The 18,094-nt window shown below is 38.7% G+C and overlaps 1 protein-coding gene and 1 pseudogene across 8 annotated transcripts in view; one reads left to right on the plus strand and one right to left on the minus strand.

The window, feature by feature from the left end:
* The window catches only part of LOC102913133 (cation channel sperm-associated auxiliary subunit beta-like), a 185,650-nt gene that overhangs the window by 143,558 nt on the left and 23,998 nt on the right, over window positions 1-18,094 (minus strand). For all 8 annotated transcript variants that reach the window (XM_076551269.1, XM_076551272.1, XM_076551273.1 and 5 more), the window contains 2 exons: window positions 12,685-12,745; window positions 1,774-1,869 (listed from right to left, as the gene is read on the minus strand). In XM_076551269.1, the coding sequence (XP_076407384.1) occupies window positions 1,774-1,869; window positions 12,685-12,745 (157 nt within the window). The remainder of the gene's footprint in view (window positions 1-1,773; window positions 1,870-12,684; window positions 12,746-18,094) is intronic.
* LOC121822526 (chromosome-associated kinesin KIF4A-like) lies at window positions 13,154-17,461 on the plus strand (annotated as a pseudogene).

An 18,094-nucleotide genomic window follows, 5' to 3' on the forward strand; every position in this document is an offset into this window, starting at 1 on the left:
CCTTGATAATACTTTGGAGAAAGGTCATACAGCTGAAGAACACTTAGGATGAAAATTATTAATTTAGCCATACATGGAAAATACATGGTCACATGGTCTGTGCTTAGCATTACAAGAGCAGGAACACAGAACAGGGATATTTATAATTGAGGGATCTGTTTCAAAAGCATACATTTCCTTTTGCTCCTTTTGCAATCCCATCAAAACAACAGTAGGTAAATAAAAAGAATAAACCCAGAGTATATGCAGAGAAAAGAGGCATTTTCATCAGTGAACAGAGACCAAAGTCTCTAGGGAATAGACTAACAGAATAACAACAACAACAACAAAATCCAATGTGAGACATCTTCATCCTATCAAACACTGCATATCACCTTCCTATGGAAAATCAAGTTTTTTGTTTGTTTGTTTGTTTGTTTTTTTAATTCCCCTGCTTTTGCTTTTGCCAAGCTCTAACTCAGAAGTTTCCCACTTTTCTCCATATCTGTTCTTCCCTCTCTGAGAAGCATTCCTTGAAATGCAAGAATGGGTGGGGTTCTCCTCAGGATTTCAGTGTAGCCCTGAGCATAACTGGAACTCTTATTTATCAGGCTGGAGTAGGCAGTGATCCAATTTGGAAGACTTAATCAGACAAGTGCTACAATTTTAAAACTTACAATACCTACATCGATATGAAATTACTTGAAGCTAAAGTCAAATTTCCATATATAAAAACAGGAATTCTCTTTTCTCCTGGGGAAAAGGAACATTGAAAAAATACAAACAAACAAAAACAACAACAACAACAACAAACCCTTTTTTATTTAAAAATTTCAAACGAAAAACGTTTTTTCTGTGTTGGAAAATCAGAGACCAAAGTAACAGAAAAGTACAAAAGTGGTCCAGGTCAACTTGAAAGAATACTATTGTGTGATTTAAAAAACGGTCAAAGAACTTCTAACAACAGAGACACTTAATAATCAGTTCTTAGCTGTTTATATTCTACATCTCTTGTGAGGTTCATAGTGAATAAAGACTTAGAACCACACCCTCACCTTTCTCCTTGACTCCCACCTCCTTGTGTTGCCCCTCCTATCTCTAACTTCCAGGAACTGATGATGCTCTACTTGATTGCTCCAGAAGAAGCAGAGGGTTCATCCTTGATGCCCCACTTCCCTCACCCCTGGCTATCAGGAATCCCATCTGCTCTACTTACAAAGTGTTTTCTTTGGGCTGCTACTGCTCACTTTCTGCACTGCATGCACCACAGCCTGAGGCTTACAGGCAGCTCTTGGGTGTGGTGATACAACAGCTGCTAGCCATGGCCTTTATTCCATTCCTGCCATCCTTCCCCAAGAGCAGGTCTCTGGCTGACAAGCCCCCAACCCTGGAACCTTTTCCAAAGCTTAAGCCAGAATGTATCACCTTCCTACTCAATGTACTCAGTTGATGCCTTTTTGTTATAGCTAGTAAAAAGCCCCCACTTTTCCCACAATCCCTGCCAGCCTTTCCAAGCTCAGGGGATACCAACCACGCCATCATTTTCTGTGCTTCAGCAAGAAGGGGTCCTCTCAGCTCCTCAAACAGACCAATCTCATTTCTGCATACTGCCGTGTGTGTGTGTGTGTGTGTGTGTGTGTGTGTGTGTGTGTGTGTGTGTGTGTGTGTGTGTATTCCTTGTTTGTGCCATCAGACTGTGGTTGTGGCCCTCTAGGATTTGGTGCTGTGTGGTAGTCATCAAAGTTTGTCCAAACAGTATGTGAATTCCATTCTGCTTTATGTGCTGATATTTACCTCGGACAAGATCCAGTAGGGTCCCTTCAGTATCATAAATGTTTAATCCTTTATGCATTGTGACCTTTATTCTCCATTCTTCTACAGCTGCAATGTCTAAAAACAAGAGATAAACAATTTTTTACATGTCATGGAAATGGAAGAGTGTGAACACTACCAACAACAATAGCTTTTCCTTTTACAGTCATTTTCACTACTTCTATGTGTCACATTTTGCATGTTTTTCTGAAACTTATTTTCTGATGAAATATGGAAAAAATCATGAAATGATTTTTACTACCACAGCAATATATTTTAGTGCTAATAAATTTAGATCTTAATTTCTCTCCAAGAGCTACAGTGAGAAAAAAAATCATATCCTTTTTGTGAAATAGTATAATATTATCTTAAAGTACCTGTCAAAGTAAAGTACAGGACCTGAGGGTGGCAATATTGAATTTGGCTAAATGTGTAAGGAAGGATTAACATCATTTCTTATCAAATTAGTGCCCATAAATGAAGCAGAAGAATTAATTCTAGACACTTTGTACAAGGTCAGTATCACCCTGATAAGAAATCAGATAAGGGCAGACCATAAAGAGAAAACAACAAGTCAACATTCCTGATGAACCTTAAGGTAACATGTCCTCAAAAAAATACCAGGAGCTGAAGAGATTGCTCAGTGGTTAAAAGCACTTGCTGCTCTTCTAGAGGATTCAGGTTCAGTTGGCAGCAACCACAGGGCCACCACAGCCACCTGAAACTCCATTTCCAGGGTTTCAAACATTCTATGAAGGCCTATGTGAGCTCTATACCCACATGGTTCACATGCATATGTGTAGACAAAACACTCACATAAAATAAGAATAAATAAATCTTTAAAAATACTAGAAAACATAAGTCACTAGCACAGTAAAATGATCATTCACCATTGGATTTATCCCAGAGTTTCAATGATAGTTCAATAACAAGAAAGCAAATAGATTTTAAGATGGGCTGTTCTCAGAAGACATGTAAATGACCAGCTGGTATATAAAACATTACTAATATCCATGGAAATGTGATTCAAAACCATGACACAATATCATTTTATGAATAATAGAATGTCCATAACCAAAAAGACAAAAGTTAATAAGTGTTGGTAAGGATGTTGGGAACTAGTAACCCTTTAACACTGTTATAGGCATGTAAATTAATGTAGCCATCAGGGAAAACAGTGTGGATACTTCTCAAAATATTAAAAATAATCCAGCAATCCTACACTGGGTATGTAGCCAAAAGCAGTGAGATCAATGTGTCAAGGTTGATATCAAAGATGCCTGTCTGCTGCCATCTTTTTTTTGTAGTACTGTTCACCATAATCAGAACAGTCACCCAAAATGTCCATTTTCATTGGCATGAATACCAAAAATGTAGTATACCCACACTCATATGAATACTATGAAATCTTATTATTTGAGATAATATGGATGAATCTAGAGAACATTATAATAGGTGAAATAACCCATGCATACTCATGTATATGTAGAATGTAAAGAAGTTGCTTTTATAGAGCAGAACTGAATGGTGGTTCCCAGAGTCTTGGGTGGTTAGGTGCTAGGAAGAGATAGGAGGTTGTCATGGGCACATAATTATACTATTATATTATAGATGGGAGGATGGAAAGGGCCAGAATATGAAGATAAACAGAGACAGAAATAAATGAGATATTGTTGGGGTTAGATATCCTTGGGAGAGATGATAGGTCATGAGGAGAGAAGACTTGGTGATGACTACAGATGGCCATAGAGTTTCTGCCCTTGGTGATGAAATGATCTAAAATTGAACTGAAAGATAATTGCACAATTGTCCAGTAAGGCTGTTTTAAAAATAAAATACTGCCAGGTGTGTTTGGCACATGCCTTTAATCCCAGTACTCTTGATGCAGAGGCAGGAAGATCTCTGTGTCTTTGAAGCCAAATTCCAGGTCAATCTGAGCTACATAGTTAGACCCAGTTTCAAAATAAAATAAAATATGAAGAACTAATATTTCACTAAGGATAAAATCCCTGAAATATATGGTATAAGAGTAGATGGTAGTAAAATACATGTAAATCATGGAAAAAATGAAGACATAATGTCCCAATAGTAGAGGTAAAATGGAATCACAAAATAAATTAACATAAAATGAAGACAGAAAAATAGAAATAGTAAATCTGAAGGTAACTGTCAAGTGAGTAAAACTTTGTTCCATTTGCAAGGTGGTAGATTTCAATAGAATCAAATAAACAATAATGTTAAGTATAAATGGTCTATAAAAACAATTGAAAAACTGAGTTCTCAAAAGATGAAACAGAAATAGCTGAGAAATACTTTAAAATGTTCAAAGTATGTAGATATCAGGGGAATGCAAATAAAATCTACTTCCAGATTTCATCTTACTCCCATCAGATTGGCCTAAGCTATGGATACACAATAGAAGGACTCATTGTCAAAATTGTGTCTATAGTAATAATATTTCACTTTACACTAATGAAGGTACAATTTAAAGAGTAAATTTTTTTTTTTTTTTTTTTTTTTTTTTTTTTTTTTTTTTTTTTTTGGTTTTTTGAGACAGGGTTTCTCTGTGTAGCTTTGCGCCTTTCCTGGAACTCACTTGGTAGCCCAGGCTGGCCTCGAACTCACAAAGATCCACCTGCCTCTGCCTCCCGAGTGCTGGGATTAAAGGCGTGCGCCACCACCGCCCGGCTTTAAAGAGTAAATTTTAAGATGAGCTTTTAGTAAAAAAAAAAAAAATAAATAAACCACAAAAAATTTAAAGAAAAGTCCATTAGTTCAGACATATAGGTTCCAAGCAGTATGGCTATATGAGGACAACCTTGGGTATCATTCTGTGACTTTCACCTTGTTTGAAGCATGTTATCTTTTTTGATATTTTGTAGGGCAAAGAAGTCTCTGGTGATTCTCTTGTTTCTACTGTCATCTCTCCATAGGAACATTGGAATACAGGTGCACACTACAAAGTCAAGCTTTACATGGCTCCTAGGGATCTGACCTCAGCTCCTCATGCCTGTGAGGAAAGCATGAGCAGACAGGCATCTTTGATATCAACCTTGACACATTGATCTCACTGCTTTTGGCTACATACCCAGTGTAGGATTGCTGGATTATTTTTAATATTTTGAGAAGTATCCACACTGTTTTCCCTGATGGCTACATTAATTTACATGCCTATAACAGTGTTAAAGGGTTACTAGTTCCCAACATCCTTACCAACACTTATTACCTTTTGTCTTTTTGGTTATGGACATTCTATTATTCATAAAATGATATTGTGTCATGGTTTTGAATCACATTTCCATGGATATTAGTAATGTTTTATATACTAGCTGGCCATTTATATGTCTTCTGAGAACTGCTCATGTGAGGAAAGCATTTACTGTAGAGTCAATTTTTAGTAGATGAATAAAGGATAAAGATAGTGATATAGTCCATGTCATCTCTCACAGCTACAGCTTCTGTCTTTAGTGCTGACCTTTCCTTATCTGTCACTTCTACCCTATCCTCACCCCTCATCATTTAGTAGGGCACACTATTACCCCATAGTTAGAGAGCTAGGTCTGCACAAGTCCTATTCCACCCTCCCCATGTTCATTTGGCTGCATATTTTATTGGCACCTAAGTAAATTTTGGACCAACAATGAGCAAAGTGATGATAGTCTCCTGGGAATCTGGAATTAGGCTGACCTCTAGGAAAAATATATAAAGATTCAAAACTACTAAGTTAGCTTTAGATAGCCAGTTTTCAGAGAAAGAAAATAGATTCTAGAAAATGTAAAAAGTTAAGCAAGGCATGGTGACAGTATTTCCTGGGTTCCCAATTGCTTTCTATTTCTTATTTGTATTTCCTTTGTGTAACGTGGCTGCATTTTTGTTATTGGTTTCTACAAATTAAAAATTCTTAGCTGGGTGTGGTATGTGCCCTTGGAAGGCAGACGAAGGCAGGTCTTTGTAAATTCCAGGCCAGCCAGGGCTACATAGGGAGACCATGTCCCTAAAAAATATAAGCAAATAAGTAAATGAAATATATTTAAAATGGAAAAAATGAGAGGGTGCCTTACTGCAGAGTTCAGAGTGAGGGCAATACTGAGGAAGAAGGAAGAAGGAAGTATAATACCAAGGATTATAAAAGACATACGGAATCATATTATTTTACATTTGCCTGAATTACATGCAATATATGGAAGTGTATGTGTATACAACATGCACATACACATAGGATAAGTGAAGTTATTCTACATGGGGTGCTAATGCTTCCCACATAAGCCACAGACTAATAAAAACTTCAGAACCAGGCATGAGAAACTTCCTCTTGAGGTTTTGTTGGTCTAGGGAGACCAAGCAACTCCCAAAACAATATAGGCTATTACAGTTGCCTTTGGTTGTCTCTCAGAATCTGATGGTAAGTCCCTGATTCTGAAGATACCACACATTTAGTTATGGGACTTGTGTAACCAGCCAGCTCCCAAATAACGACATGGAGACTTATTATTAATTATGAAAACTCAGCCTATCACTTAGGCTTTTTCCTAACTAGCTCTTATAACTTAATCTATGTTTTATCACATGGCATTACCTCTCTCCTATCTTGCACCATCTATTTCCTCTCTCTGTCTCCTAGCTTCTCCTGTCCCTTTCCTCTTCCTCTTTCTTTCTCTCCCCAGAAATCTCACCTATACCTCCTGCCTAGCTATTGGTCTTTCAGCCCTTTGTTAAACCAATCACAACAATATATCTTCACACAGTGTATAAATATCCAACAATATTTCCCCCTTCTAAAAAGGAAAGGTTTTAATGCTACCATAGTAATACTATATAAAATAAGAGTAATTATCAGGTAAGAATTACATTCATAATGCCCATTCCACTTATATTTGGCAACTTTGGAGAAAGTACTTTTATCTATTCTATCTTGATGAATTTAAAGTTTTATACCTAAACCATTTTCTATCAAAACTTGTATTACCATCCTAAAACTATGTTTTTAGACCCCCAAAACATTTTTAGATAAACAATTCAATCTTTTATGCCTCTCAACCTTATATATTTTATACTTCTTCTTAGAGTTTCTTTTCTGAATTTGTTAAAAAAAATAACTATAACTATATAGTGTTCAACCCCATCAAAGACCCCAGAGAGATACATTACCTGAGTAAATACGAAGTACAGAGCAAGCAACTTTCAAACCTATAGAAATGACAGAAACAGCTGGCTGCCTGGACAGTTACCCACGGTTTTTCTGCAATGTTGGGACATCCATCTTTTGCATATAGGCTTAGAATATCTGACAGACTTTTTTTTTTGTGAAGCAGGAAATTTTTGAAGGATTATCCTATCTTGTCTTCACAAAGTTCAGTAGTAGCCTTCTTTTGTGTCCTGCTTGTCCAATTTGGACAGCATACTGTCAGCAGTCAAGGCTAAGGCAGTTTCTTGCCCAGTGGATAACTCTGCCACAATAAAACTAAACTCCATATAGAGGTTCTTTGATTCCCATCATCATGTTTTGAAATAGATTGGTGCTTTGAGGAGCAGATGTATCTCACTGTCATGAAAAGCCTATTGTTCTTAAAGCATTTTAAATGCCATATTCTGTAAGTCATTGAAGTATTTGAAGACCATATATCTATTTAAAATATAACTCTGTTAGACCTTGAAAACATACCTAACATGATTACAGGTTTTACTATTATAGATTACTAACTACTAAAATGGGTTTTTAATTACCCTAATAGTTTATAATAATAACTTTCAGGGACTAGAAATTTACATTACATTGTTAAATGAGCGGCATAGGTATAATACCTTAAGCAAAAGTGGAAACACACATTTATAATAAAAATAACTAAATTTTTATCTATATACAAAAATATCTTAAATAAGAGTAGAAACATATGTAGAGTATGTTCTGACAAAAATAACCTTAAGTTTGTATCTATACACAAAAGTCCATACAATCTAAAATATTTGAGACTAGTAGTTTTTTTTTTCAGTTTGAAACTAGATTCAATAGTCCACCCTTACTCTTTTATCTATAATTTCTCTATCACCTCGTTTTCTTTTCAGAACTAGATCTCTGAATCTAATTTACTTTGTTCAGCTTCTTTTCCTGACCATGACCACTAACAACTTTTAACCAGTCTCCCTAAACAATAAAAAACATCTCTAAACCACAAAATGACCAAAATCCACCCACCCCTCCTCTTTGGTATGTGGGCATTGTATTCTTAAAATTACTTCCTGCTACCTGAGGATGATAGTTTTTTTAGAGGACTCTGAGAAAATGGAGATAATGGTCAAGTCCTGGGAAAACTAGCTGTAATATTTTTGTTTGTTTGTTCGCTTAGGCTCTGTTTGATGGGAAAGTGTAGAGGTGATCTGAACTCTTGGCTGGAATACTCTGTGAGGCTGGACCATCTTGGCTAACAGCTTTGAAGTTGTTCTGGATGCAGAATTTTGAGAAAACTGCAACTGAGGCATTCTGAGAGGCTGGATCATCTGGGCTACTTGCTTTTTTTGGTGTAAAGTCCTTTTTTTCCTGAAAACATACAAACTTTTTTTTCATTTTTTCTTTCTTTTTTTTTTCAAGACAGGGTTTCCTGTGTAACAGTTCTGGCTGTCCTAGAACTCATTTTATAGATGAGGTTGGCCTTGAACTCAGAGATCCACCTGCCTCTGTCTCCCTTAAGTACTTTGAATAAAGGCATGTGCTACAACCACCCAGCAACACACAAATATTTAAAGGACATATATCTGTATAAGCACAAGTATGAAATGTACAGTGTGCACAAGTCATCTAAAGATGATTTTTTGTTTTATGTTTGAGCGGGTAAAAAGAATTTGTTAACTTTATAAGTTTGTTTGTACCCTATAACCAAACTGTAATATAAATCTCTATCCATGCCATATAAAAGAATGGCATGTAATTAATAAGTCATGATGACTCTGTAGCAAACATGATTTATCATATCTCATCCAGGAAACAAAGGCATAATCTCTTCCCTAACACAATATATTTCTTGACTTCCATCCTGAACCCAAAACATTTCTAAAGTATATAGGCTGGTTTAATCCAGCAGTCCTTTCCATAATCCAATGTCTCTCAGCAGCTGTTATTTGCTCATCAACATTCAAAAAATTCAAAGTCAACAAAATACCATGCAGGATCCAGATGCTCTGTATTTCCCATCTTTATGTGGCTTATTTTTATATTACTTTACTCTTTCTTTAAAAATTTTATGTTATTATTTTTAAACCATTTTTTCTATGATTGTTTATACTCATTTTCTTTTCTTTCTTCAGTATCTAAGCACGTTTTTAAACACAGTTTCCCTTTTTAGAGGTTTGCTGTGTCTGGACCTGGCTTTACTAAGTGCCTGCATCTTAATCCGACCACATGAGACAGATCTTAAACTGCTGTCAGCTGCTGAGTGACTCAGCTTAGCACATGGCACTGGTGCATGGGGATGGCAGCTAGCTCCAGGCTTCAGGCAGCAGACAGGAATCTCTGTATGCTGCTGAGTACTGGCCCACCTGAGAGACTGCAGGACTAGGAATCCACATCTGGCTCCTTGTCCAGAACTTTTCTTAGCTTTTTCAGGCTCTATATTTGGATATTCAAACCCTACGTTAGGTGTCATATGTAACAAGATTTCTCTGTCCCACCAGCCAGCTCCAAAATAATGTCATAGAGATTTCGTATTAATTATGAAAGCTTGGCCTAGTAGGCTTGTTCTTAACTAGCTCTTATAACTTAAATTAACCCATTTATATTAATTTATGTTCTATCACATGGCATTATCTTTCTTCCATCTGTACCTCCTATTTCCATCTGTGTATCTTGGCTTCTCCTGACCCTAGATTCCTCCTCCTCTTCCATTCTCTCCCCAGAAATACCACCTATACCTCCTGCCCAGTTATTGGCCATTCAACACTTCATTAAATCAATCACAGCAATATATCTTCACACAGTGTACAAATATTCCAAAACAACTTGAAGGAATAAAACTGGATCTGATCCAAAGGTTTCTCCCTGAGGACTACCCATCATAGTAATGGAAGGAGTTATGCAAACTGCCAAGAGAGAAATGCAATCTGTATTCCTACCAAGTTGTGATGCCTGTAAATCACAACAATGACCAGCACAGCAAGCTATCCCTAGAGGTGCCAGAGTGGCACTTATATCTTGGTAGTAGCTAAAAAAAAAAGCTCACACAGTAGTAGGGAAATAATGCTGGGTATTGTGCACTTAGCTAACTACCTGTGGCTGATGAAGCCATGGAATCTAGAGGAGGATCTATTACTACTATTTTTCCAAATAACTGTAATCTCTAAATGTATTCTTTTCTTCCTCTTCTTCTTTCTTTCTTTCTTCTTCTTCTTCTTCTTCTTCTTCTTCTTCTTCTTCTTCTTCTTCTTCTTCTTCTTCTTCTTCTTCCTCCTCCTCCTCCTCCTCCTCCTCCTCCTCCTTCTTCCTCTTTCTTCTTCTTCTTCTTCTTCTTCTTCTTCTTCTTCTTCTTCTTCTTCTTCTTCTTCCTCTTTCTTCTTCTTCTTCTTCTTCTTCTTCTTCTTCTTCTTCTTCCTCCTCTTTCTTCTTCTTCTTCCTCTTTCTTCTTCTTCTTCTTCTTCTTCTTCTTCTTCTTCTTCTTCTTCTTCCTCTTCTTCTTCTTCTTCTTCCTTCTCCTCCTCCTCCTTCTCTCTTCCTCCTCCTCTTCTTCTTCCTCCTCCTCCTCTTCCTCTTCTTCTCTTCCTCTTCCTCCTCCTTCTTCTCTTCCTCATTCTTTTGAGACAGATTTCTCTGTGTAACCGCTCTGGCTTTCCTGGAACTCTTTTTGTAGACTAGACTGGCCTCAAATTCATAGAGATCTGCCTGCCCATGCCTCCTTAGTGCTGAGATTAAAGGTGTGTGCCACCATGCCTGACTTCTAACTGCCTTAATCCTTTTCCTTATAGCCAGAGATACATGTAGCTCTTGCCTCTTATCAAAGATGCTTCTTTTTGCATCAAAGACTATTAGAGAAATTCATAATTGGTCAAAATGTAGAAAACAACAGACCATGGGGTCCTGTGGAATGGACTTTCTGTACACTGTGAATATGTGTTGTTACTATTGGTTAATAAAGAAGCTGTTTTGGCCTATGGCAACACAGAATATAGCCAGGTGGGAAATCCAAGTGAGATACAGGGAAAAGAAAGGTGGAATCAGAGAGACACTGAGTGCTGCCAGGGGAACAAGATGAAATGGAACACTGGTAAAGTCACAAGACACGTGGCAATACCCAGATTAATAGAATTGGGTAAATATAAGATGAAAGAGCTAGATAGCTATAAGCCTGAGCCATAGACCAAACAGTCTGTAATTAATATAAGCCTCTGTGTGTTTATTTGGAACCAAGTGGCTGCAGGACACAGGAAAACTTCTGGCTGCACATAGAGTGCCCAGCTACATGTATAACACAACCCCTACACCTAAGGCTCAGAGAACATTGTGGAACCACTGGTGTGGTGGTGGAAAGATTGTGAGAGCTAGTGAGGACCAGAATGTTACTTGCAAGATTGTGTTTTCTATATGACAGGAAAGATGCACTCATGAAATCAAAAATATATGGTTGCCAAAACAAATCTGAATAATAAATAACAGCACCAGTCCACATGACAACTTTTGAAGGGAGAATTATGTTCCATCCCTAGATGAATGGCTATAGCCAATTATGATGGCTGAGGCAGGGAGATGTTGAAATAAAAAATAAAATAAAAAATAAATATTTTCATTTTCTCTAGGCAAAATTAATTCAGTATTTATTTTGCACATATCATTAGAGTTCCACCATTTTTCAAATATGGGAATATATCCCATGACTGAAAAGGTATTAATTTGGTCCACTAGCTCAATATTCCCAACTCCTGGAATTTGATATTCCTCCTCTTCTCCCTCTGGTTATTTACAGCAGTATGTGATGTTATACTTCCACACACCACTTATGAGTAGATTCCATAACAAAATAATACATCACATATTACATCCTGTAACATTTTCAGATTAATTCCACTTCAATAAAATATATCAAGGCCCAATTTCTCCAGTATTACAATTTCCAACTTCTAGAAAATGGGTTTGTTTTAAATAAGGAATGGTATAAAAATACATACTGCTATATAATACAAACATGTTAGCCCAGTCAACTTGTAAGACTGCCAGAGAAAATGCTCAGTTAAATTTGAATTTTAGATAAACCACAAATAATTACTAGTATGTCCCACACAACTATATGAGGCATTTATATGATGCCGTATGGAACATTCCTCCAAATTATAATGTTCTCTCCAAATCAAAACATTTCCTCAAGGGGGCAAGCCTTGGCTCACTAGTTTCAGTAGGTAAACCAAAGGGTGCAAATCCAGAACAGCACTGTGGAAGATTCTTCGTGCCTCCCCCCACTATGTAAGGGGGAGTAACAGCTGCAGAGGGTAGAGACGGACTAGACATCCCAGGAAAGAGAGGTGTCCGACTGTGGAGCTACAGCAAGCTTGTAGAAAGCTACAGGGCTGCAGGTTTGGGGAGTCACAACCCAAGTTAGGGTGAGCTTTCTGGTGATGCAGCCACACTTGTGTTATCCCTATTCCTGATGAGGAACCCCTCACAACATGCTTAGGAAACCCCTGAAAAAACTCAGTGGTTCCCCAAAATGGACACTGTTGCAATAGTTACTTTGGTCTGCTGCTGGCTCCCTTTCTGGGGTGAGTAGACAGTAGACATGTGTGTTGCATCTCCCCAGGAAATGTCTGTCAACAACGCATGAGATAAGGCATAATTTATTACATGAAGTCAATGCTTTTATTTGCTAAATGTGGCAATACAGACCCATGAGTACAAGAATTACTTCAGATCCCTCTTACCTGTGTTTACTGTGATGCTTTCTCTAGGAATATCAATGAACCAGAGAGCCCGATTGTTGAACTTGAAGAAAGAAGAAATCAGCATACATTATTTTACAACATTACTAACAACACGTATTTTGACATGTCCTGCCCAGTAATTTAAAAATAAAATTAGTCAAAAATATTCAAATGTATATACATATGTCCACTTATAGATAAAGGGTTTTCAATATCAAATTTCACTCTTAGGAATTTTCCCCATGTTACACTCACATATGAGTGAAATCACACACACACACACACACACACACACACACACACACACAAATACACACATTGCATTGCTTGTAATAGCATATTGTTGGCAATGCTAGTAAGATCTATCTATCTATCTATCTATCTATCTATCTATCTATCTATCTATCTATCTATCCACATGTTAGAACAGCCTAGGAAGTACAATGCTGAATCATTACAGAGTAAAGGCATGGGGCTTGCAAAACATTTGGAAATTTATGATGGAAATGCCAGGAACAGGAGAGCATTAAGAATGGGGAGCTTTAAGATTCACATCAAAAACACGTCTAAATCCTCCTGCTACACCAGTGTAGAAAACATTCCCAGAAGAGCTTTAAAAAGAAAAGTAGGAGGATTGGGAAGCCAGACCAGAGCCATGACAGGTTTCTAACAGCCCTGTCAGGGACCAGGCTTTAGTTTCGGTTTACTGAACTTGAACAAGCAGTTCTCAGGAAGACCACAACTCAGGGGCAACCAATCAACAGGCACCCCACAGCCATCTGCTAGCTAAAGATGGCTCTCCTTACTCTGTTGCTGGAAAGTCCCTAACCACTAGAGCCACCCACCAATCAGCCCCCAGACTAATCTTTTCTCTACCAATCATCCCCTAGACTAATCTCTCCTCCCAGGAATTCCCCTAGCCCTGCTTAAAAGGAGCTGATAAGCTTCTCTTGGTGTCACCAATTGCTACTTTGTCAGATGGTCAGTCCCCAACATGTTGGTAATTTTAATAAATGCTCTTGTTGATTGCATATGTGAGTGGTGGCCTTTTGTGAGATTTCTCATGGAACCTAACAAAAAGCAGTAGAAGAAAAAAAATAGCAGGATATTAACCATCAGAACTACAGGTAAGACAGTTTGTAGTTTTTTTCTTTTTTTGCCAAGGAAATCACCTGCTTTTTAGACTAACAGTAAAAATTGCATTTCTTAGAAGAATGAACCAGAATCCAGAGTTGCCACATTCTGCCTACCATGTCCAGTTTTCAACCAAAACAATGACAATAGGGGAAAAAAGGCAAATGTAACTGATTGAGAGGGCCAGCCAGATATCATGAAAGCCTGCCCTAATAACTCAATTAAGAACTAGGTCTCAGTTCCTGCTTCTTGGAACCGAGGAGACAGTTTCTGAGCAAGAGCCATGAGCAAAGAACAATCAATCTTCAACACCTCTGACAGCAGGGATGAGGGAGATAGTACATACCAGGCCTGAGCCAGCCCCAACAGTCAACACATACTAGGCAAGCCAGTCTCTGCAGTCAATAGCTCAAGGTAATAACAAAATAAGGACAAAGCCTGGGACTCATCCAGGCTTGCCCCCAAAAGGAAAAGCTATAGCCTTAGCCAGTCTGTGACTAGCTCTAGCCCATTAGAACATACTATATGATTGCCACTTGCTTAAGCCAATCATATATGAGATGACCTAACTTCCCTAGGAACTCCCCTTGGTTGTGCTTAAAAGAAGCCTGGGAGCTTCTCTTGGGGTCATTGCCATTTTGCCTTTGAGTAGGATGGACGGCCCCAGGATACTAGAAAATAAATGGTCTTGTTGATTGCATATGTGGATGGTGGTCTTTTGTGGGACTTTTCCAGGACTCAAACACTGATATTATGGGGGCAAATATAGAGTCAGTTGACTCAGTTTGGCTAACAGGTAACGGATTGTAGGGAAAAAGTGCCAGCTAAAGAAACCCACTTTCACCCTGGAGCCCAGAACCAGTGAAAGAAACACACCCTGGATCTGAGACCCGAGCCAGTGAAAAAACACTTTATCCCTGAACCCATATTCAAAGGAGCATGCCTTAATTCCAAAACCAGTACCATAGAAACACATTTTGTCCCTAGAATCACAGCCAGTGAAAGAAATATGCTGAACTTAATCATCTGAAGTATAAGGTTCAACAGGTACAAGTCTTGCTGCTCCAGTCCCGTGGAAGTAGCCTTCCTGGATCTATAAACATAGAATCAAAAGAGACTCTTCAATCTCTGATGCAAAAGAATCAGTTCCTGGTAGAAGAGAATGAAAATTTAAGTCATGTTCTGAGCGAGACAGCTGGTCAGAGAGTGCAGATGTTGGAAAGGATCATTGCCACAGAACAAGCAAATGAGAAAATTAACACCAAGCTACAAGAGCTCAGGCATCATGTAGCCTGTAAACTGGATCTTCAAAAGCTAATGGAAACTTTGGAAGACCAGGAATTAATAGAAAGTGCAGAGCTAATTCGCAGTCTGCAACAAGTTATTATTTTTCTACCAGATGAAACTATTGCTTTTCTAGCTGCAGCCACAGAATCGGCAATGGAACTAGATGGTCAAGTTGTCATCAGTCCAGAGACTAGTAGGTCTTCAGATGCGTTCACCGCACAGCATACTCTGTATCAAGTTCAGATGTCTAAGGAACTCACTGGGTTGAATATAGCTCTTGCACTGAAAGAGGCCCTAGCTAGGAAGATAACTTTCAGTGGTGGCCAACAACAGCTCACTCAGTGCTAGTATGAGGTTAACATTATAATCTAGATCAGAAGTCAGCAGTCTACAGAAGGAAAAGGAACAATTGTTTCTGGAACTTCAGACAGCCAAGAAGGATGTCAACCAGGCCAAGTTGAGTGAATACTACTGCAAATGTCTACAAGAGCTGGAGGCTCAAATAGCTGATTTGAAGAAGAAACTAAATGAACAGTCTAAGTAAGCTTCTGAAAGAGTCCACTGAGAAGACTGTCTCCAAACTGACTCTGGAGATACAGATGATGAAAACTCAGTGAGCACAGTTAATGCGTCAGATGAAGGAAGATGCTGAGAAGTCTAGACAGTGGAAGAAACAAAAGGACAAAGAAGTAATCCAGTTAAAAGAACAAGACCATAAAAGGCAATATGAGCTGCTCAGACTTGAAAGAGACTTCCAGAAACAGTCCAGTGTGCTCAGGCGGAAAACTGAAGAGGCAGCAACTGCCAACAAGCGCCTCAAGGATGCCCTTCAAAAGCAACGGGAAGCCGCAGATAAACGGAAAGAAACCCAGAGCCGTGGAACAGAAGGCACAGAGCACGAGTGAAGAACTGGCTTAGAAATGAAATTGAAGTTATGGTCAGTACTGAGGAAGTCAAACACCATCTGAATGACCTTCTTGAAGAGCGAAAGATCCTAGCGCTAGATGTGGGTCAACTTAAAGAAAACAAGGAACCTGGGGAGAACCCACCCCCTAAGCTCCAGAGGAGCATATTCACTAGTGATGAAGTATGTGGTCCTGCTTCAGAGCCAGAGGATTCTATGACAAAGCAGATTAAAAGCCTAGAGTCTGAAATGGAACTCAGAAGTGCTCAGATTGGTGATCTACAGCAAAAGCTCCTGGATGCAGAAAGTGAAGACAGGTCAAAAAGACACTGGGAGAATATCGCTACTATTCTGGAAGCCAAATGTGCTCTAAAATATTTGGTTGGAGAGCTGGTCTCCTCTAAACTATGGGTCATCAAGCTTGAAAGCAACCTGAAACAGAGCCAGGCTGGCTATCCTAAAATGCATAAGGAGCAGAGGCATGTTGTTGTAGTAGAGACAGAATGGAAAGCTGAGTTGTTCAAGGTAGGGTAAATGTACCAAGAGAAGGTGCTCTATCTTCTCAGTCAGCTGCAGCAAAGCCAAAGAGTAGAGAAGCAGCTGGAGGTGTCGATCAGTGGAAAGGAGCAGCAGCTGCTGAAGACACTGCAGAGTCAGGAGGAACAGTTTAGGAAAATGCAAGAAGTGTGTGGGAAAAAAAAGCAGCAGCTTCTCCAAGAGAATGAAGCCATCAGACAGAAACTGATTCTCCTTCAAGGTGCCAAAGGCCAGAAATTCCATCTTCCCAAGGATGGCCTTCAATCTTCAGATTCTTCCTTTGACTACATTCCACCTCCACCCAAACCATCCCGTGTTGGAGACAAGGTCCTGGAACAGAGCATAGACACTGAGTATCTAACATATCTTTCAGAACATTCTGTAAATGAGTCTGAAGATGGTGAGGCCAATGATGAAGCATAGAAACCAAGGAAACAGGCTAAGGTGTCCAGAAAGACCATCCCAGAGTGTTCCTACAGAGGATGGTGCAGTAACAAACACTATGGGTGCAGGAAACAAGGCTTGGACTGCAGTGTGGCTTGTGGATTTGACCCCACCAAGTGCCAGAACCGCCAGCAAGAACAAGATAGCTTGGGCACTATTGATTGGATCCAGGATTCTGAAAGCTCCTTCAAACTGGAGGATCCTAAAGAGGTGACCCCAGGACCGAGCTTCTTCAACCCTGTCTGTGCCGCTCCTGATACCAAGATCCTAAAAGAGATAAGCGATATGGATCAGGTTCTGTTAAGGAAGGCTGCTCTTGGTGTTTCTTCAGATCTCCCAGACATAAAACCCAGAGCAACAGAATCCCAAGAAAATAAGGCCACAGGAAAGAAGAAGAAATGAGCTCTGGCCAGCAATAGCAGCTTCTCAATGTTGTCTGCTCACATAGATGGGGCTGATGTCCTCTATTGAGACTGTCTCAGCTTGAAGGAGAAGCCTGTTCCAGATGGAGGCTGGGTTCAAGTCCTTCCACCCCACCTCAGGAATTGGGCTGAGATCATTCCTGTCCTGACTGTGTCTGTAATTTAAATATTTTAACAGGACCCACAAATTGTTTTCACTTTTCAATGTTAAATATATCAACCGTAGCTATTCCAAAAATGAGTCTTATGTATTGTAATATACAAAAATGGATGACAAAATTTTCAATGTGCAAAAAGCAAAAGCTATAGAATCCTGGAACAAAGATAGGGATAAACCTGTAAGATCTTGGATCAGAAAATGGTTTTTCTACACATGACACAAAATGCACAAGTGAAAAAACTTTTAACTTTTAGAGTAGAAGAAAATATTTGCAAATCACCTATCTTATAAGTGAGCTGTACCTGGAATATATAAGTAACTGTGATAATTTATCAATGTAAACAGAAACTCCATTAACAGTGGGCAAGGAATTGGAATAACCATTTCCCCTAAGAAGATCTTCAAGTGACCAATAAGCCCAAGAAGTGATAGACAGCATTAAAGACATGCAAATCAAAACCATGATGAGGTAGCATTTTATATATTCTTGGAGATTATAGTAACCATAGGTGACCAAGTAGT

This window comes from Peromyscus maniculatus, chromosome 14, assembly GCF_049852395.1.
Source record: "Peromyscus maniculatus bairdii isolate BWxNUB_F1_BW_parent chromosome 14, HU_Pman_BW_mat_3.1, whole genome shotgun sequence".
NCBI lineage: Eukaryota > Metazoa > Chordata > Mammalia > Rodentia > Cricetidae > Peromyscus > Peromyscus maniculatus.